At 41.7% G+C, this 22,638-nt stretch overlaps 1 protein-coding gene across 1 annotated transcript; it reads right to left on the bottom strand.

The window, feature by feature from the left end:
• Nucleotides 1–13,037: 13,037 nt before the first annotated feature.
• On the bottom strand, nt 13,038–19,032 carry LOC113142284 (tetraspanin-8-like). Its single transcript, XM_026327239.1, has 9 exons — nt 18,861–19,032; nt 17,506–17,562; nt 16,262–16,381; nt 16,084–16,158; nt 15,655–15,750; nt 15,166–15,273; nt 14,250–14,282; nt 14,077–14,160; nt 13,038–13,936 (listed from the first exon to the last, which is right to left on the bottom strand). Exons 1-9 carry the CDS (start codon nt 18,918–18,920, stop codon nt 13,844–13,846), a joined length of 726 nt encoding a protein of 241 aa, XP_026183024.1. The 5' UTR covers nt 18,921–19,032; the 3' UTR covers nt 13,038–13,843.
• Between the last annotated feature and the right edge of the window lie 3,606 nt (nt 19,033–22,638).

The following is a 22,638-nucleotide window of genomic DNA, read 5'->3' as shown; positions in this document are numbered from 1 at the left end:
ACTTTATATACCGCCGGGTAGCTGACGTTAACTACCTTATATACTTCTAATTTGAAGTACTTTATATACCGCCGGGTAGCTGACGTTAACTACCTTATATACTTCTAATTTGAAGTACTTTATATACCGCTGGGTAGCTGACGTTAACTACCTTATATACTTCTAATTTGAAGTACTTTATATACCGCCGGGTAGCTGACGTTGACTACCTCATATACTTCTAATTTGAAGTACTTTATATACCGCCGGGTAGCTGACGTTAACTACCTCATATACTTCTAATTTGAAGTACTTTATATACCGCCGGGTAGCTGACGTTAACTACCTCATATACTTCTAATTTGAAGTACTTTATATACTGCTGGGTAGCTGGTTTGACTCTGACATGTAGTGAAGTCCAAGGATGAAGTAGTACAGCATGGAAATACTCAGGTAAAGTACTGTTGTTAAGAATTCATTCTGTTCTATACATATGTTGAACTTTTTAAAAATATAAAAATTTACACAAAAGACAAAGTATTTTCTCATGAACTGCATCACATCAGTTTGTGTGTGTGTGTGTTTGCTGTGTGCTTTTCTCATGGTTGCGTGTGGTGTCAGGATGTGTGTGTTTGTGTGTGTGTGTGTGTGTGTATAACCAGTGTGTTTTGCGTCGAGAGCTCATGAATTATTGAATGTCATTTAGAGCCCTTATCACTGTCCCCATGGCAACAAGCCCCATGAGGCTGCACATACACAATATTACCAAAATACAACATGCAACACAAAGAAAAACATGAGCACAGCAGCTGCACACACACACTTCTTCAGATTCCTGGTGTGTGTGTGTGTGTGTGTGTGTGAGTTTGCTCTTGTGGCACTGAAGCTCCCAGTGGCCTCCGTTTGTCCTCAGTCCCACCTGGACACAATGTGAGACTCATGTTTTATTCATGTTTCCTTGTGCATGTGTGTGTGACAGAGTGTGTACATGTCTGTTTGTGTAGTTGTACAGGGGCTGGTGTGTGAGCGTATGAGCAGTGACAGTGAGAAGCGTCAGGTGATAATTACAGTCACGATCAGATGTCAGCAGGTGGCCAAACAGGCAACGCTCCATACCTGGACTTCTTTGTGTCGTTCCGCTGATGTGTTTTTGTGCTTTGTTGAGTTTGGGCCCCTGATGGACCCGGTGATGGTCAGAGACTCGACACATGTATCACTTCACTATAAACTCAGAAAACAGAATAACTTCTCTGAAACTGGAGCAGGAGCTTCAGGCAGTGTCACCCAAAAAGTTCATTTTAGCTGTGAAAGAATCTGTGTCACATTCATGAACCGATTTATTCTTGTCCGTGTGCGTCTTTTATATCATCATCAAACTGCTGACTCGACAACACACCTCCTGTAGCACCCAGCGGTGAGGCGTCGCCCCACTTTTCTTTGTGGAAAGTCTCAAACGTTCCCAGAAATGATTGTGTCCTGCAGCTGCCACCTGCTGCTCTGGCTGTTTGTTTGCTGCATGTTGTCGTCACACTAATACACACAAACGCAAAACACACTGCAAGACTTTACACACACACCTTCTCTAATGAGAATATATGTGTGTGTGTGTGTGTGTGTATTATTGTAAATGAATGGGTGAATGGTTCTTCGTGCATTAATGGATTAATTAACCAACATTATAACAAATTATAAGATCAGTTATGATTTTAAAGTTTACTCCAGCAGCTTCTCGTGTCAGTGTTGGAAGGTGTGACTAAGGAGGCAGAACCCTAACCTCTAACCCTGGACTTGACCCTAGTCCTAATCCTTAATTCTACACACACACACAAACACACACACACACACACACACAAACACACACACACTCACACACACACACACACACAGTGTAATGTTAATAAGAGATGCAGTTGGGTGGTTTTATCACTCCTCTTAAAACAGATTTACTGAGTCAGAGAGAGACTTAGAGATGGAATAACAGAGTTATCTCTTTTATTTCTCCTAAGTGTGTGTGCTCCTCTCAGGCAGAAGAGAAAATAAAAAAGACAAAGCAAAAAGAAGAAGAAATAATCATGTTTATTCATCTATTTTTGTCAGATCTGATGAAGGAAAACTTTGCATTTCTGCATTAAAACAAGCACCAAGAAGACTCATGGAGGAAATAAAATTAAAAAAAAACAAGCATTAAAGCATTAAGACATTGTGCAGAGCTGCAAAAAAACATTACATAGATGATAAAAGAGCAAAAACAAATCATGAATAAAACCAACAGCAGATCCTGTGAGGTAGTTAAAGAGACAAAAGTGTTGAGTTGGCTTTTAAATTTCTCTTGGCTTCACCAGATCTGCAGAGGATCCTCACCATGAGACGTTCAAACTAAGATAGCATGTCCTCACGATGCTAACATGTTGTCTGTTTACATGTTCATTCACAAACAAATGTCATCACGGTGGCACCGGAGGAAAAGTCAGGATTCATCATCTTGGGACCACGAACGTCCTCACAGTGATTCATCAGGTAGCTGAGATATTTCAGTCCGGACCCAAGTGGTGGAGCGACCGACATTCCCAGAAGCATCACATGAAGCAAATGAAAACAGCCAACCCTGTTATTTCCTGTGTCACCCTACAGAGCAGCAGCACAGGTGGAACCACCGCTCTGACAGAATAATCTCCTGCACACGTCTGCATCACAGCAGCATTTTCCAGGCTCCCACACCTTGAGCTCCTCAACGAGCCACAGTCTGAGGGGCATGAAGAGGAGATTTAAAAAGACGCGTCCTGGACAGATTTGGGCTCTTCAGGGGATGAACCCACTGGAATTAAACACAACAGCTTCGTGAATGCGGAACAGCTGTCCACGCTCACTGTGGGATGATAGCGATGCTTCATTAGGATTCTCCCAAAGGTGCTTGGCGTGTCACATGATGCACTTGGGGTGGCAGCTTGTCTGCTTTTAGTGGATCATTTCTGCAGCACTTTACCGTCTGAGTGGGGCCATTGTCACATCTCATGTTTGGAGCACAATTTCCAGCATGAATCTCTAATCAGTATACTTTTATATAAAACCAAACAGATCAGTTTGGAAAACAAACCCACGAAAACAAATTAAAAAATGCACTTAGTCCAGTTTTTTTAATAATTTCAGATCATCAATAAATAAAGCAACACAGTCCACTTATCAAATCCAGTGAAAACAGGACAGTCACAGAGTCTCTGCGGTGTCCTGATCCAGACTCATACCTGGTTGTATCTGTGGTCTAGTACCTTAACAAGTATTAGCTGGTTGACGTGGAATTTATTTGTCTCCTTCTGGATTGACTGTAATAATTGTGGTGATCCTTTGACTTTTCCTCCTCATTGGGTCAAACTTGCAATTTATGTTATGACCCAGTTCTAACTAACGTTCCCATCAGCCCTGTATTAGATGCCAATTAGCAAATGTTGACATGCTAACACACTGAGCCAAGTTGATGGTAAACACTGGATGTGTCGTTCACCACACTGTCCGACTGGAGCTCCCCGTCATACTCAGCACTGCAGCCTGTATTCTCTGGACAACTCTACATGTTGTGTTTTTGCTGTGAAGTGAATGATCCTGGATGAATGTGTCTTTGTTTTATTCTCTCCCTTGTGCTGTTGTGCATGTTCATACTTACCTGGTTAAATAAGGTCATGGGGGATTAACGTTGGGGGGTCTCTGTTGAATATCAGGGTCTGGTTGTTGGTTTGGTTCAGGCTGGCAGGTAGTGGGTTAAGGTTAAGGTTAAGGTTGGCGTTAGGGATCAGGGTTTGTGTTTGGTTGTGGTGGTTTGGTTTTGGGGTTTGCATTACATCAACGAGTCTCCTCACAGCTACAGTTTAAGACCAAAGTGTTTGAATGTGTGCTTGTTAATTTATGATTATTGACTGACCTTTAATATCAGTAACCTTAAAACAGCCGAACACACACACACACACACACACACACACACACAGAGTGAGCTCGACCCCGTTTGGTCAAATTAAAGTCATAAATTACGTTTCCATTAATGTGCTATTGACTGTTTTTTTGTTGTTGTTTTCTCCAGCAGAGGGGAGGTTCAATCCTTCAGCTGCAGTTAAACAACCTGCACCTGCGTGATGATGGAGGGACAGGGAGGAAGAGATGGAGGAGAGTTTAGTGAATATTCATCCTTCAGCGTAATGACAATAAACTACGCCTCCATAAATCACGTCCTGCAGTCACACACACCGTGGCCTGATTTAGAGCCTGTGACCGGAGCTGCAGACGGGCTGTTGATCCAGGGACCTTTGTCTCAGTCTGGGTTTGTCTGTCTCACACTAACTTCCTGTCTGTCCTGAGGAAACATTATGAACCGACCTCATTCTTCCCTCTTTGCCTTTTTCTCCACGTTGCCCTTCTTTCTTTCTGGTTTGGAAATGTAAGTGTTTAAATAATTGTGTGGCATCACAACAAAATACCCAATATAAAAGGTGTATTTCTCATAAAAACTAATAAGACTAATAAGCACCTTTAAATATTAGTAAATTACTCAAAGCTGCAAGAAGAAAAACAGTAACAGGCTCTGATATGAAACAGCTGTGTCCCGTTTTAGGTTCCGCCTCCATCAGAGTCTTTATATCAAACAGACAAACAGGCTCGTCCTCCTATATTAAACTTGCACCATTAAAAGAAGCCAAATTAGCTGTTAGCACCTCCTGTTTTCACTGTGGCACCAAAGAAAACACTTCTCAGCCAAGTTCTGGGGTTGAAGAAGTGTCTATTTCCATGTTGCTGTGCTGATTTCATTTAATGATGAGAGTAATCGAACAAAAATAGTGAAGCTGCACTCAATCTAAAAATGTGTTAATTATATCTGTGTGCCAGTGACAGATCGCTGAGATTGTTCAGCTCAGTGGATCAGTGCAGTCTCCATCGTTTCACCCGTTTAGTGTTTCTCCTCCACTTGTATCTTTCTTCTTCTACAACCAAAGACCAACCAACAGCAGCTTCTTCTCGACATGTTCTGGATCAGAAGCAGCTATATGGTGTGAATATGGTCAGGTTGTATATCTGCACTATAGGTCTTCCCCTGTCCCTTTTTGACTGACCAATACAGACTACTGCCCCCTGCTGGTGTGGAGGGGTACTTCCTGTGAGCGGCTCAGAACTTACTTTATGTGCTGGTTGGTCGGCTGCAGTGTGGTGCGTTTAGGTGACACTTTTTGGACCAGACAAAGGCGTCGTTCAGAGACAGTTGGTGGAGAGTCTGACCTAAACCCATCCAGCCTCTCCTGTGTGTCCAGTGCAGGGGAAACTTTCCTATGAAGTGCACCTTTAAACTGAACATTGGGTCTCAGTTTAGCCTTCAAAAAGTTTTTTTGTTCAACTTTAGACCAAAAACTCACGTGACTCAGAAACGAAAACAGAAACTGGAAAAGATTTATGGACAAAAACAAAAAAAAATACGTGCAGCACCAGTTATTGATCAAATAATCACATTTCTGAGTAGCATCAATGAGTCTGAATATGCAAAGAAAGCAGTGAGTTAGCTCTGTCCCTGTAAACACTAATCTCTGATAATCCATCCCTGAACCATTTCACAGCAAAATGAAACCAGTGGAGCCTCCTTTTCCAGCTTTAGCTTTTCTTTCCAGTTGGATGAAACACTGAAAAAATGTGATGTTGTTTGTGTAGAAGTGTTTTCGATAAAAATGACAACACAAACAGTAAATATTGATCCTGTCTCTCTCTCTTTCTATCCACTTCTTTATCTTATTGACATAGTTTTGTTTCCTGGGCAGGGTTTTGATTTTAGATAGCTGCAGCAAAGAAAAATGGAAAAGAGATTTAAATTAAGATAAATATGATAGTATTATCTTTGTGATGTGTAATGAGTGATATAATTTTTCACCGATCAGCTCGAGCCCTGTTCCCCTGGTGTTTTAATGATCCGGCTCCCTATAGATCCTGAGCTGGAAGCGAACCAGCAGCCAGGAGCTCCATTGATCACGGAGCTACGAGCCAGCAGCCCGTTGAATTAACATATTCATTTCAGCTGGCATTTAGCGGGAGAGAGACAGATGGAGGCAGGAGGGAGGTGGTCATGAGGGAAAGTGATGGAGGAGACCAGCACTAATTTTACTGAGCCACTACTGTTAACACTCCTACAGCTACTGATGCTGAGCTTTACTTGTTCATCTCAGTTATTAGGAAACACACCGCTGCCATCATCACCACTTGCACGGGGAGAAGAGACCTGATCTCATCATATTGATCAGACTGTGTGTGATTCTGTGCTCAGTGGGAAGCGTTAGCGTTACGATGCAGTTTGATTCTGCAGCATCAGAAAACAGATAGAACCTGTGACCTATTAACACAAACTGACCAGAGGGTCGACCAACCTGTGTGATAACGTCGACCTAAAGTGGCTCCAGGCTGCGGGGAATGAAGTACAAATACTTAGGAGTATGAAGTAAGTAAGCATCATGCATTGATCAAGTACCTCATACTTGTATTTTAGTGCAGTACTTGAGTAAATGTACTTTCCATCACAGGCTGCAGATCTTCATCTTGTCTTTTTTTAGAAAGTCTATAAGTCTTTGGGTTCTGTGGTCTGTGTTCTGGCTCTGGAGTCTGTTTGTCAGATGGAAAATAAACAGGTCACATATTGATCTGTAGCTATAATTAACCAATAATATTGATGATGTTTGTTTGTTATTATTGATTGATTGTTTACAAGCTGCCCTGGACCTGTCCCCGCAGCACACACTGAAGTAAAACACACACAGCCTTCACTCCAGAGGTGTTTCAGCCTCAAACTCCTGCTAATGAAACTCACAGGACTCCGTGTGTTTCTGTCTGTGTGTACTTGTTGTGTTTTTATCTTTCTGTGCAGTCGGGGCCTCACACACAAAAAGACTATTTATTTCCCCCACAGGAATCATGAAAGCTTCATCTCAGCGGCTTCACTCTGGGCTTTTGTTGACATGAGCCTGAGCCAGACACGAGTGTGTGTGTGTGTGTAGGTGTGTGTAGGTGTGTGTGTGTGTACATGTAGGCCGAGTATGTTGAGCCTGCAAGCTCCATGACCAGGTGTCCCTGTTACCGTGGCAACCGTCAGAGACAAGAGGTCATGTATAATTGAATCTCTCTCCATTTGTGTTGATTTTATTGTTGTTGTTGTTGTTTCTCCTCGTTTTAATACAGATTAAACAGGTTTGTAATAAAAGTTTCTTAAATTAAATCATGCAACTCAAAACAAGTCAAAAATAAATGCACCAATTTGCCACCAATAACATCTAAATAACATCTAAACATACTGTTCCAAGGTTAGAAATGTTCTCACTAACCGTCCTTCCTTCCTCGTTTTGAGACACAGCAGTAGCAGGTGTGAAACATGTCGCTGCAGGTGGGTGTGAGCAGAGCCACAGTCCTGCTGTTAGGAGCTGTGTCCCGAGACAGTTTTAATGAATATGTGTAATTGTGAGGGCGGCTCCGCTCCAGCACCTTAGCTTAGCTTCGCTCTTCTATCTATCCCTTCTATCTTCCCTGCTGCTCGGCCAGATCCGGATAAAACGTGCAGCAGGTTCAGACCACAGATGTCCGTCAGCTCCTCCACACAGCCCTGATTATACATAATGCACACAACACAGTAATGATAAACCCACAGCACCTGGCCGGAGTTAAGTACAACATTCATTATGTCTAACTTCTGTTCCTGTTGTTTTCCAGGGCTTTTTAAATACAGCAGCAACAATGTTTTCTGCTTTGGAGTAAACAGAGAATCTTTGTGTGTGTGTGTGTGTGTGTGTGTGTGTGTGTGTGTGTGCGGTCTCACACACACACACACGATTAATAAGGGAAACCTTCCACCAGCCCTGTCACTATAAGAGCCAGCAGAGTAAACAACGTGTTATTCATTAACCTGTGGCTCAAAGTTGGAGCACCTTTGTCAAAGTCTCCCCAAACAAAGTGTGATTAATGGGAGCAAGACAGAGAAACTAACTCTTTCATTGATCCCTGAGGGAAAAATTCATCCAATCAGGAATTCATCAGATCTTATCAATAGTGATTCATTAAGAGCGTCTTCCCAACGAAACCCTCATCGGTTCAGTTGAAGTTTCCATCTGTTTTCTGGCTGTTTCTTCAAACTTCTGCAGCAGCTTCACAAAGTTCTCTCAGTCCTGAGGATCTGTAGGACTTCATTAACTTGGACTTCACTGAGGACTTTATTTGCAATAAAAAGCTGCTGCATAGAGCGAACAACATGCCGATGCTTCTCTGTAGCTGTTGACTTCCTCTACTTATATTTCATCAGGCATTGATATTCAGCGGCTCTGCTGTCGCACAGACAGAGGAAACCAGGCGGATTATTAGCTCTCCCACAAACACTTGTTTCTATAAAAGTTGTTGTTTTCATGTGACGCTTGCTGCTGTTGTGCAGTAAACAAAGCCCATCTGTGGCTGATTGACACTCTTCATTCATCTCTGTAATTGTATTTCACTGGCACCGTTTGAAAAAAAATCCCCTCGGCTTCAGCGTGTGCGTCTGAGTTTTGGTATCAGAAGCAAACCTCGCCTTTGGGTATCAACCGAGTCAGGCCTCATTACACAGCCCTCCCTCCTCTCTCTCCTTTCTTTCACCTCCCATCCCTCTTTCAGTGCTTGTTCCTCAACTGTGAAATCCACTCAGTCTTTTGAGTCTGTAGCTGTTCACGCTGTAGTGTTTAAGTGAACATGAGCTCAGAGGACACTTCATTCATATGGAAAACAAGTCACATGAAATTCTAGAATCTCTTTTACATATTCGGAGTAAACATGAGCATCGAACACAAACAGTGGGAGCAGCAGAAAGACTTCAGTCACGTCCCAGTGAGAAACACACACAGCTGCTGTGTGCATGACTGAAATCACTGAATATTAAAAACCCTCTGCGTCTCACACGGAGGTCAAAGGTCACTCCGACTGTGTCTGAGACGCCAAACGTAACTGACAAAACGTCAGGACTTGACGTCCAGGAACAGACGGTTAAACCTTTTACTGCAAATCAATCAAATACCTACAAAATGACACGTGATGCAACCAACGAGAGACACAAAACTACAGCAAAGACAGTAAAAACTACTGAAATACACAAACCGAAGCCTTTTACACGTCTGTGTTCAGGTCTTATAATCTGTGCATGTTCACTGAGGATTGTGGGAAATGAGGCCCACGACATTTCTGACACGTCTGATCACACAACAACCCTAAATTTAACCAAGTGCAACAAATGCCCCTCTGCTTCTCCAAGCTCCGCCTCCTTGTCACAAAGGGGCTGATGGGAATGGTAGTCCCTTTCACTGTGTTCATTTCGTATATGCAGTTTTAATACCTGGTATCCAAATTGAAAAAGCATTGATTGTTTTAGTAATCAGTTTTTACTGATTTGTAAAACTGTCCCCAAATGCATCACGGATACATAAATTATGACTGCGTGTAAATGAATTTGAAAGGTTTATGTTTTTGAATTATGAAACTGTGACACCTCAGAAAGGTTTGAAAGGTCCCAGTGACGTGGCAGGTTGCCTCTGCACTGATGTGGAGCAGCTGTTTCCCCATTCACACTCTTCGTGCTAAGCTAACTTGCTCCTGTTTGTTATCGTAGCCTCCTTCGGCTGTATTAGTCAGTGTTATCTCCCTGGACGCCGTGCACACTGGGTGAGATGTGTAATAGTGTGTAGTAGTAAAAGTGCTAATGAGAAGCTACAGCAGAAGAAGCCAAAACAAACCCCAACAGTCAGACAGACTCAATATTGAGACTTTTCTCAGCCTGTCGTTAGCGACAGGATGTGTGTAGCTCTTTGATGGCCAGAAGCAGCTGGTACAAGTTCAGTGTGAAGGAGCTCGTCCATTTCAAACCTGGGACACACACAGGGACCCTCACACACAAGACACATTACAGAAGGTCATTAAGAATGTATTAGGGTCCTAACAACATGTTAGAGACGTCGTTAGGAAATGTGGGGCAACACACACACACACACACTCACGAGTCTGTGTGTGTGATGGATGGACTCAGGTGTGTGTGAAGCCCCTGTGCTCACACTGTAACAGTTATACTTTGTTTATCACATTAATACTGGGCAAAGCGTGTTGTTTTGGCGGTTTCAGGTGTGTTTTGGTCTGGACTGGACTCCGCCTTCACACAACCCTGACAAATTGTGCCTTGTTTAAAAGCGGCAGGTCTCCTGATTCTGTTTTCTCTTCTAAACAATTCAAACACCTCATTTTAATGCCACCGTCACCACTTTGACAGAACTGGTTCAGACCTGTGGCTGCACATTGTTTTCCACACAAAAGGCCTAATATTCTCTTTATTTATGTCAAACAAGGTAAAAAAACTAAACTAATTTCTCCCACATCTGTAACCTCAGCTCAGCACGTCTCGCTCTCAGTCTGACTTGTTTCCTTGGAGTTTAAAGAAGAGACCAGGGGTAAGAGCAGTAACCTGTTTGTTTTGGGTGCATTGTTTTGCTCAGTCCGATAAGTGTGAAGAAAGGCTGGTCTGCTCAGGACCCTTAGTGAATTTACTTGTATTAAAAAATGCTTTAAATCACTTGTAATCGCCGTTTAAGAAGCATTTGCTCCCATGAGCAGAGGCTGCAAGGTGCAAACACAAATGCAGATTATGAGTGGAAGACATTATGTCATTGTTTGTATTTAACTTGTGTTTTGCAGCCATAAATAAAGGATAATAGGGCCAACTGGATCTTTATTGTCTCCATTCATAAACTTCTATTAGTCTGTTGTCTTCACCTCTTACAGCAGCCCAATGAATCCTCGCAGTGAGCGGTGGCAGCTGTGTACTTTATGTACAGTAATGTCTGGCAAAGGGCCTGTAGTGAAACCGCCTGCAGGAGCCTCACATGTGGAGAAACTCATGTCCTCACTGGCTCTGGGGGAAACGCATCAGACATGAGGTCAAACTGAGAAAGACACATTCACATGAGCAGTTTTCCTGTTTTTGTGGCCCCAGAGAATCAGAATCAGCCTTTACCTGCTGCTGTTTCCTGTGGATGTTTTTTATTACAACCATGTGGATGATGCTCAGGCAGCTCGTGCACTTTTTACCTGGACTACATGAATCTGACAGTTGTAGTTAAATAAATAAGCTTAATAAGATTCGATTTTTCCTCAGCAGAAGATAAAGTATTTCACATGATCTCAGCCGGTGCAAGAAAATATTGTCATTCCGCTAAATTACTTTTCCTTTTGTTGAAAATGCTTCTGTACTTTTGAATGCAGATATTCCCTTCCTGTTTTTCCCTCAGCTTGTAGAGAGAGAAGCTGTTTCTAACTGAAACCATGTCTCAAGCTTTTGTTGTGGCTGTGTTTGATTAGCTTCCATTAATGACCCAGCACTGATTGAACCGTGGTGCGTTCAGTGACACAGCAGTGGGTCTGAAAACGATAAGTGACTGTGATACTTAAAACTGACTCTGCATCAGGTTTTTCACTACACATGATTTTTCTGTGTCTGTGTGAAACTGTCGCTCAGGTGAAAAGCTCTGACCTGTGCAGGTGAACAAAGTGTGGCATGTTCTTTAGCACATGCAGCTGTGGTGTTTGCTGCCACCTAGTGGCTGCTGCTGATCATTAAAACATCCATCCATTGTCTATACCCGCGTATTCCCTGAGTTAAACATGTGAACCATAAAGACTTTGGCATAAATCTGCTGCTGCACAATGAAGAAACTCAACAACATGTTAAATTTATGTCCTTTTAATGATTATGTGAATCATAATCATTATGTGATCATTTTTATTGCCACCTGTCGGAGTCAAAAGCTCCGAAATGAAATGAAGCTCATGTGTTTCTGCTCAAACAGCTACAAAAAGGATTTGGGTCCAGTCCTGAGGTGCTTTGCTGCAGTGAGTTACATGATGGAAAACCACGAGCGGGCGAGGCTTCAAAATCTCTGTTAAATATGCTGATCATAAAAAAGGACCATGCTGCTGTTTGTTGATGGTCTCATTTGAAAACACATGGTGTAACAGTGATGAGGTTGATTATCAGTGACCTCTGAAAGCTCCTGAAGAAAGAAACAAGAAGCGAACTGCACAGCTTTTTTCAAAGCGCTAATGCAGACAACAAGCAGCAGAGTGATTCCCATTAACACCACGCTGAATGATAACTGCCTTCACTGTTTGACCCTGCTGTTAAATCCAGGCTGGAGATGCTGTTTCCAACCCATAAAGACAGCCTATACCCGTGATGGTAGCACTCATGATAGCTACCAATTTCTACCTGCTCTTCACCGCTCTGGAAGCCTCTTTATCTAAACAGCAGCCCCGTACCAGGCTCCTCGACCCCCCATCAGCTCGTCTAATGCAGCTTTAACCCCTCACCACCATCTGCTCAAGTCATGAAATTTGTCCTCTAACGTTTACCTCACTTTCATCACATCCCGCTGTGCCATCATCACATCAGGAGCATATATGTTTCCCAGCAACCCTCCAAACCAGTTTCTCATTTCTCATCCCAGTCTGTGAGCCCTTTAAACCGCCACATTCCCTGAAAACCCCCACATTCCCTTAAAACCCCCACATTCCCTGAAAACCCCCACATTCCCTTAAAACCCCCACATTCCCTTAAAACCCCCACATTCCCTTTAAACCCCCACATTCCCTTTAAACCCCCACATTCCCTGAAAACCCCCACATTCCCTTAAAACCCCCACATTCCCTTAAAACCCCCACATTCCCTTTAAACCCCCACATTCCCTTTAAACCCCCACATTCCCTTAAAACCCCCACATTCCCTTTAAACTCCCACATTCCCTTTAAACTCCCACATTCCCTTTAAACTCCCACATTCCCTTCGTCAGCCTTTACAGCTTTTTACGTAACAGGCAGATCAAGCCCAGGCAAACGTGAGGGAATTAGAAAACAAGAAGATGTGAAGATGTGGGGAGTTTATTCTGAAATGCAAATTTTAGAAAAGGAAAAAAAAAACTCTCTGTATTTGACTGTTGTATTGATGATGGTGTGTTCACTGCCTGTGGGAGATCTGAAGACATAACTAATCCTGAGTTGTTTGACTTTGTCATTTTATTGGCTTTATCCTTAGTGAAACTTTACAATAACAACTGTACGAACACAGGTTACATTTAGTCTTTACATAGACACAAACCATGCAACTTTATTGTCATACGTTTTACAAACACACAGAAACTTCTGATCAAGCTATTTTATCCCAAAGCGTTTCTCACAGTTGCCTTCACTTTCTGGTGGTAAATCCTTCTGCTGCTGTTAGCTTCAATGCTAGGCTAGCAGTTTCCATCTAATGCAAGTGTTTGTGCTCAGCCAATCCAGTCCTGGAACTATTTCTGGGCAGGCAAAGCAATTTCCAATGTTGAGCAGCTACATCTTGTTTTTGGTATTTAAAATATCAACATTTCGCACTAAAGTCGATTAACTGGAAAACTGAGATTGCTCAAAGATGCACAATTTTTTATTTTCCAAATAATTAGAGTGCTGAGCTGCAGTTTGAGCATTTTCTTTTTAACAAAAGGTCTTGTTACATAAGAACACTAGAGTAATGCATATCATCCACTATATAGCGACTATAAAAAAGATATGTAAATCACAAAAAAATAAATGTTTGCTTTTCAAGAAATATGTTCTAAAATAGAAAGTGGAAGAAAGAAATGCTGCAGGGAACAACGTTTCCTACAACACAACACATTGTCCCTGCATCTCCTGCTCGCTCTGTCGCTCACTTAAAAGACAAAAATCTCCTAAAAATATAAAAAATGAGAAGTCATATATTGACCACTGAGTCTTCCTGTTACAGTGCTGAGGTTATAGGTCAGGGGCCAGTGGTGGAGGGCTCCCTTTAGTAGCCCTTCATGGCAACGAACGCTCCTCCTGTGGCGTCACGAGTCTTGACCTGATGGAGCATCAGGAGGGAGATCAGGAGGCCCAGCAGCTAAACAGACAGGAAATGCTGATGTTTACATTTGATCATTTTAAAATCAGTTCTTGTTATTGCTCCAACCGAGCTCAGCTATCAAATCAGAGAACATAATGGACAGGACAACAACAGAGGAGAGTGACAGCTGAACTTACTGCAATGACAGCAAATGCAAAGAAGAAGGCCATGAAGACCTTGAAAAGTAAGTTGATGATGTCAAAGATCACGTCACCACAGCTCTGCAGGAGAGAAGGAGAAAGACTCATCAGCTGGACACACCACTGACAGGTGGACTGACAGCTGTTTTATTGGTTGGTTGATTAAATACCTCTTGGTAGATTCGCTCTGGGCCTCTGGTGCCCTGCAGGTAAACAAGAGCAACATATGGTCACCATAATGAGCAAGACAGTGCTTATCTCCTGTCAAATACCACAATAAGCTCTACGGGACATCCTGGGAATATTAAAGACGAACTCAAACACGTGAACTCTCAGATCAACTTTCAAGAACTGACAGTTGGGACAAACTTGCTGCCATCTTGTGGCTGTAAGAAGAAACTGCAGCTAAAGGCCAGAGGCTGCAAACAGGAGGAAACTTTATTTCTAAAGCAGCTTTCAAAACAAAGGCCACATATTTGAGCCATTGGTCCTTATTTACTCAGAGTCTTTAGCTGCACAGAGTTTCCCAAAAACAAAAACAGGTAAAAAGGGTTTTAAACTTCACAATTTTATGTTTTCACCTTTGCACAGTTGCCTCCTTCATTTTCCACATGCAACGAAAGCGAAAGGGTGTGTCACTGCCTTTCTGCTCCGCTTTTAAAAGCTGATTATTAACATGAACGTCAGGAGTTTTCTGTGCCACTGTATCTTAATACAGATGTCAGCAACCACAATGTTTCCCTCTACTGATTTAAAATGAAATCAGATGGAATGAGGCTTATTTTTCTGCTCTCACACTTGTTTTGCTTTACAGATCCTCACATTTAACTATACACACCCAGAAACTGCAGCAAAGCTTCATGGATTTTAAGGAATTACACTTCCCCCCATGTGAATAAAAACAGACTGGAACAGAGACACAAACCCACAATTTACAGCCCATTTCTACCATTTGCACTACAGCTGCCTATAAACCTCATCAACACAGCCGAGGACACAAGGTCTTTTGCATGAGCACAAGCAGTCACTCTGAATTTACTCTATTACATTAAACATGATATTCCACTTTTAGTTTACAAAACCAACCTCAGGTCTTGGTTTACATCCAACTGGGCTGCTTGGAGACTGGCACTGACAGGAGTCGGGGATTGTATCACCCCAGTCTTTAGCATTCACCACTCCACAGCACCCTGCCTGGAACCACATGGAAGAGAGTTTCAACAGAGGGAAACAGTCTTTAACAGGAACCTGGGCTGTTGTAGCAGAAATGTTCGCAAGTCTTTTTTTTTTGTGCTAGTCCAAGGCTCAAGTGTCATGGTTGCAATGAACAATGGTTGTTGTGTGTGAGGGTTTTATTTAGCTCAGTTGTTCTGCAGACGTCATTTGTCACTTAATAATCTCCTTTGTTTTAAAACAATATGGAGAAATGTCCCACATTTAGCTTTAAATAGTGTGAGCTCACTGTTATTCTCATGGTAGAATCTGTCACAATCCACTGGAAAGAAATAAGTACAGGAAGCAGCCTGACTCAACACGACTACACCCATAAGGGATAAAGTACACAGGGCACATTACAGATTCTTGTAGTCCTTCGAGTATCCCTCTAAGGTCCTTGTCTTCAATGTAAGACTTGGCAGTTTGAGCTAAGGAACTGTCGAAGGCTTCTTTAATCTGCAGAGAGAGAAAACAAGAAGTGTAACTGCTGAGACAGAAAATGAAGATGGAGAAAGTAAAATATAAAATATTTGGCTCACAGAGAATCAGGAAACTAAATAAAATGAGAAGCTGATTTTAAACACAAGTTCATGGTGCAAAGAGAGAACCTTTAACAAAGACATCCATCCAGACAGAGAGCAATAATCCATGAGCAGACACAATGACGCTGGCATCAAGACAACAGTAAAGGTAAACCAGGACTAGAGAGGACTTTGGCACAATAACAGTGAAGGAGAAACAAAAAGACCAAGACAAGGACATGAAAACTGGCGTGGAGATAGAACAGACCTTATTCCGCATGACAACGATCACGATGCCAATGATCATCATGATGACCATCCCAAACCCCATGAAACCTGCAAACTGAACGTGGGACAACATTCAGAGACGTCTTATGGTTTGTTTATTGACTTTTTTGAGCCTGATGTTGATTCTTATAAGTTCTGCTTCTTGTGTTTGTACATACAACTTTGAGGGCGAGGGGATTCTCAGAAAAGCCCGCGTAGATTCCCAGAGATGAAACTACCAAGAAGCCGATGGCAAACACCCAAATCCACGTCAGGCTGGGGCCCCCTGCTGCCGACAGCTGCCCAACACAACACAAAGTGAGTTACTGCAGAGCCACAATAGTCTTCTGTCATTCTAGATAAGAAATCAAAATATGGGACTCTCACACTTCCTGACCCTGCAGATCCTGTAGACTTAGTCACATGTAGAACTAACACTTAGCACCTTTTAGTTTGCTGCCACAGAAGAGAACGAGATCTGTAGCTGGTGTTCAATTACAGCAACATCTGGAAAAACTAGCTAGTCAGGCTAAATTAGCGGTAATTATATTTAATTGTTGTTCCTTTTAGATAGACGTTGTTTTAACATCGTTTTCTAAAGGAATTTGCAGACAAAACATCTGGGGCAGTGCTGTGTAAAGAACCAGACAGGGTTTCCAGTTTCAGCCCACTAACAAGTTTCAATCCTGCCTCCTATAAAATGGGCCCTGGAATGCAGCAAATCTCAAACCCCATGATTAAGAAGTTTAGCAGGAATGGAACTGGGTTTGATTAGCTGAAAACAAAGAGTTAAAATACTGTCTTCAATAAACAGAGATGTGCTGTTGTGTATTTCTGATCTGATAATAATCTCACAGCCTTCCTGCTTTTCTGCGACCATGAGAATGGAAAAGTCCCCTGAGCTGCAGCTGTTCTGCGTTAGGAAAAGAAATCGGAGCCCCCACTGCATCTGGGCAGCTGCTCGCCTCCTTATAAACCCTCAGGAACCTTCACCTCCACTTCAATTGAACATTTCTAAACAGGTATTTTTTATTTTCCGTTGAATACAGGATTATACTGACAAAGCTGGCCTTGATTTGAACAAACACAAACCAGCAGCCCATAAACCTGAGGACTAATGTGAAGCTGGAACAATCCATGTTCATTAACGTTACAGGTTAAACAAACCAGATCAGCTTTAACTTGATTCATATGGACGAATCACATCAATCTCCCCCTGCGTTTGCAACTGATGCTTCTCTGACACCAGAATACTTTCCAAAAATGTGTAACTGGTCCTTAAATCACTTACATATCATTACCAATCTTTCATTGCTGTGGCATAAAATACAATAAACACATGATTATTTCTATGTTTCCTGCATTTTTATTGTCACGCTGTAAAAAATGAAGTGACAAAAACACAAACGCGGTTGTTGTTTACCTGTGCACTGTACACAGTGGACTTCACCGCCGCAAAGATCAGCAGGCATCCAATGATCTGAGGACACATCACGTCAGTTAGTACAGAGGCTGAAGATGGGGGAACCAGTATTAACAGGGAATGAAAAGTGTTTTAAAACATTTTAATAACAAAAACCTAAATATTTTGAACTTGGAAGACCTGAAAAACACCCCAACAGTACAAACTCATGTTATTTGAATCAATACATGTGGTTTCCACATTAAAACTGTATTTGCTATTGCGGTCATGTCTCCCCACCTGATTTCAACCTGACTTTCAACCTTCATTTCTGTGTTGGGCCACCAGAGGGAGCCCAAGATCTACAAACTGAACATGTGAGCTTGACAACCTTCACAATTCAATCACCCAATCAATAAAACTCTTAACTAACAAGCCTGGAAATGAAAGTAGAAATGAATAAGAGGAAACAATAGAGTGAGATAAGCATAAAAAAGGACAAATATTCCATTTGGAAAAAACTTTTTTAAAAATTGCAAAGTGGTTATCCCACTTTGTTTTACTCTTGGACCAGATTCAGTCGTTTCCTCTTGCACAGACCTAAAAGCATCATGTGTTTTATTGGAATAAAGTGAAGATGTTTGCCCTGAAAAGTGCATCTTCAATGTCCCTCAAAGTGAAGACCTGGTCTTCAGACCCTCCCCCTTCTTTTCTTTTGTGCAGGGGCTGAAACATGTTACTGCAGCAGAAAGGAATGAAACCTAGAGGACGTTGAGGCCGTTGATGGGAGGCCTGAAATCTGATGCTGCACAGACAAGTCTCCTGTTTTTGCTCCTTTTGGTCTCCATGTTATGGGCAGGCATGTTCAAATGGAGGCAAAAGGAGCTTTTGAAGTCCTGAGCATGAGGTTGGATAAAACCTTCAAACATTAGCACGTTAAACAAAAAACTGCCTTTTTTTTTTACTTTACTCTTAAAAATCATGATGTTTAATGAGTTAGAGGGAGGACTAGAATTAATATGACAGTTTTGAAAGAATCAGTTTTTCATTTTTCTAAGTGAATCATTTTCAGCATCCACACCGTTTCCCAACACGTCTACTTTTAGGAAATCAATTAAAAAAACCTTTTAACTCTCTTAGGTTGTTTTTTTTTTTTTCAGTTGCATCATACATCCTGCTTTGTTTCAGAACAAATAAAATCAAAACTCATATGTTAAACACAAGATCAAACTTTAGACCGTGGCAAAAAAATGTAAAAGTACCAGAACAACATTTTTCTTCTTTTTCTTAGCTTTTGCCTCAGACATTAAAGTAATAAAACTTAAAAAGGAATGAAAATCAAATTAGAAATACAGGAGAAACTGTGTTTTACTTACCAGAAACACCATATTGAAGAAAATAAAGAGGCACTTGAGACATCCATTAATTTTCCCCATTTTCAGACGTGAGTGGCTGGCTCTCAGCAGAAGTGAAGCAGTGTAAACGCAGTCCGGTGTGCGTGAGACGATGTTCAGCAGTGTGTGTTGTGATAAGCTGCAACAGGAATGTGTAGAGACTGAATACAGAGCCGAAACACATAGATCTGACCTGCAGCCAAATACTGGAATCTACGTAAGATGGCAAAGCACACACCCAACCAAGGGGGACACCCGGTCACATCAGATAAAGATGTACAAAACCAGTGAACACAGAAAGAGAAAGAATCACGGCATAAAATGGGTGTATTTTTATTTTCTTTATTGGCTTTTAAAGGTTTAAGTTCTGCACTTCAGACCTGCCCGAAAAAACACAAATAAAAATACTGTGGTTATGTTCACTTATAACACAAAGACGTGAGGCTGCAGAGGCATTAAAGACAAGTTTGAAGATTTAAAACATTTAACATGTTTTGAATATCTGATTTAAATAACGTTTGCCAACACATTATTCCGTGTCCTTTCAGAACAAACACTGAACATTATCTGTCCAGTTGATCCAGTGTGAATTTTAACAAAAACAGCAGAAAGTAGGAGAGAGAGATTTGGGCAGAAAGATTAACAATGGCTTTAAAAAACAGATGAGATGTAGTTCAGGAAGCTGAAACAACCTGATTAACGTCAGAGAAGGATTGTGGTCCCAGTCCCATTTGTGCAAAATAAATAAAAATGTTCGATTTAAGGTATAAACCAAGAAACTGCAAGGTAAACTTAAAAGACTCAATTATCTAAATGGACAACAGCTTATCAGCAGATCTGACGTTTACATTTTGTCATTTTTTCAATCTGCTGTTTAATTAAATGTCCACAAAGGAACCTTCAGGATTTACATTTAAACCGTCACGTTTGAGATGAACTAAACAGAAAAGGTTCCATGACGAGTGAGTTAACATCAACTCGGTCAAAAGCTCAGAAAGAAGCTCAAACATTTGTGAGAACTGAAATATTGAGAGAGTTGAGTTTATGGCCATCAAGTATCTGTTGTGGGAAAATGAATAATAACCAGAAACTTTACTTTGGGAAGTCTGTGGTGTTATAGTGTGGGCAGAAGAGACACAGGTGGCGTTACAATGACATGTCTCAATTTCCAGTTAGTGAACAACGAGGAAGTGCCCCGGGCGGTTGGGGTTGGGAGGGGGGCTCATTGAGATTTACAGTAAACGAATGTAAAAGAAAAATCATCGAGCTGAGTTGCTGCAGGATGTTCCCTTAGAAGGGAAGTTTCTTAGAAAGAAACTTATGAAATTTCTAGAGCAGGAGTGTTTCAGTTCAGTGACAGAAAAGATTTCACTGTTTCAGCTGAGATTTTCAAAATTATGGAAAGAAAATCACAAAGGTGCAGGAGTTACCATTTGCTTTGAGAGTAAAAACATAAAAATCAGCTTCCTTGTGCTTTAAATTCCTGGTGCTGCTCCTGTATGAGGGGTCTTTGTGTCCTCTCTAACTGCTTCAGATCTATGAAGTGTTTACGGGAAGTCTGCCACTGCTCACTGTTACTCCCACCTCTCTGTATGTTAAATGGCTCTATTCTTGCCCCTGGTTTCCTGGACAAAACACGCATCATAAATCGAAGTAAAAAAGGGAAATATATGCTGCTTGTGGCCCCACTACACCCCTCTCGAAACAGGACCATCCAGCACTGGCTATATGTGCTTTTGTGAGCTGATTTTACCAACAACCTATGGTCTTAAACGGTGTCCAGCTTAAAACCTGAAGGTTGTGTTCAAAGTTATGTATAAAATGGAGGGAATGAGTGTGGACAGAGCAGAGGGACCTCGTATGTGAGGTGTCCTGAACAAATACAGATGTTACTGGGAAAAAACAGCTCAAGAAGAAAGTCTACAACACATGGGTGCTAGTACCTCAGTGTACCTCACTAGATTCACTTAATACTTTGCAAATTTAACTTAATGATACATATAAAATTGTTATTTTTTATTATAGATACAAAGCATATTGATTGATTGATAAATCCCATAATGACAAGAGATTACAACCTAGTTCATGTAAAAGAAACCGCATTGTGATCTACAGCCTCCATAACACATTTTCAGATGAGGATGAAAACAAACAAGCAAAAATTAAAAAAGGACTAATATACTGGAAATGTAAAGACGTGACACATTGCAAAAAGTTTAATTTTAGTGTTTGTATCCATTGGAAAGAGGAAAGCAGATAAGAAACTTGGTGGTGCAATGAGGACGTTCAGGAGTGTGTTAAGAGGAAAAAGTTAGCTAAGAAGAAGTGGGGACACTGAGAGGACAGAAGAGAACAGACAGAGAGATGCAGCGTAAGGTGAAGGTAGAGGTGACTGTTGTGGAACAGGAAGTAGCAAAGATCAGTAAGGATGAAGTGAGGAAGGTGTTGAAGAGGATGAAGAGTGGAAAGGCAGTTGGTCCTGACGACATACCTGTGGAGGTATGGAGGTGTTTAGGAGAGGTGGCAGTAGAGTTTTTGACTGGTCTACTTAACAAGATCTTGGAGAGTGAGAGGCTGCCTGAGGAATGGAGGAGAAGTGTACTGGTGCCCATCTTTAAGAACAAGGGAGACGTGCAGAGTTGTGGAAACTACAGAGGAATAAAGCTGATGAGTCCCACAATGAAGTGATGGGAAAGAGTAGTGGAGGCTAGGCTGAGGTCAGAAGTGAGCATTTGTGAGCAGCAGTATGGTTTCATGCCAAGAAAGAGAACCACAGATGCAATATTTGCTTTGAGAATGCTGATGGAGAAGTATAGAGAAGGCCAGAAGGAGCTGCATTGGGTCTTTGTAGATTTGGAAAAAATCTTTGAGCCCCTTCTTGTTTGCTGTGGTGATGGACAGGCTGACAGATGAGGTTAGACAGGAATCTCTGTGGACCATGATGTTTGCAGATGACATTGTCATCTGTAGTGAGAGCAGGGAGCAGGTGGAGGAAAATCTAGAGAGGTGGAGGTTTGCTCTGGAAAGGAGAGGAATGAAGGTTAGCCGCAGTAAGACAGAGAACATGTGTGTAAATGAGAGGGACTCAAGTAGAACGGTGAGGTTACAGGGAGCAGAGGTGAAGAAGGTGGAGGATTTTAAGGACCTAGGGTCAACAGTCCTAGAGCAACGGAGTGTGTGGAAAAGAAGTGAAGAGACGTGTGCAAGCAGGTTGGAACGGGTGGAGGAAAGTGTCAGATGTGATGTGTGACAAAAGAGTGTCAGCAAGAATGAAAGGAAAGGTGGACAAGACAGTGGTGAGACCAGCAATGTTGTCTGGTCATGAGGATAGTTGGTGTGGGTGAGGAGGATACAGAGGATGGGGTTAAATGGAGGGAGATGATTTGCTGTGGCGACTTCCTGAAGGGAGCAGCCAAAGGAAATGAAGAAGTATTTATGTATTCATTCATTCACTTGTTCATTTCAATGTGTTTAACAACCTATTAATTTATGAAAGTTAGTGTTATAAAGTACTAAGTGTCTTTAATTAACCAAGTGTTGTGTATCAGGAATACATTTCTAGGATCAATAAAAAAAAACCAAACAAACAGGAAACCGATGAGTTTGATGAGTTTAGTTGCGGGAGATCTATTTCCGGTGACAATATGGCGGACATGACCAACGGCGGCTCACGCGTTAGTCGCGTGATTGTACCTGTAACACACGCGCACCTGATATTTTCAGAAATGGAAAAGTGTTCCACGTACACAAAAACAAAACA

Source organism: Mastacembelus armatus, chromosome 23, assembly GCF_900324485.2.
Source record: "Mastacembelus armatus chromosome 23, fMasArm1.2, whole genome shotgun sequence".
NCBI lineage: Eukaryota > Metazoa > Chordata > Actinopteri > Synbranchiformes > Mastacembelidae > Mastacembelus > Mastacembelus armatus.
Note: the sequence above shows the minus strand (reverse complement) of the source record. Positions and strands in the feature narration are given on the sequence as shown.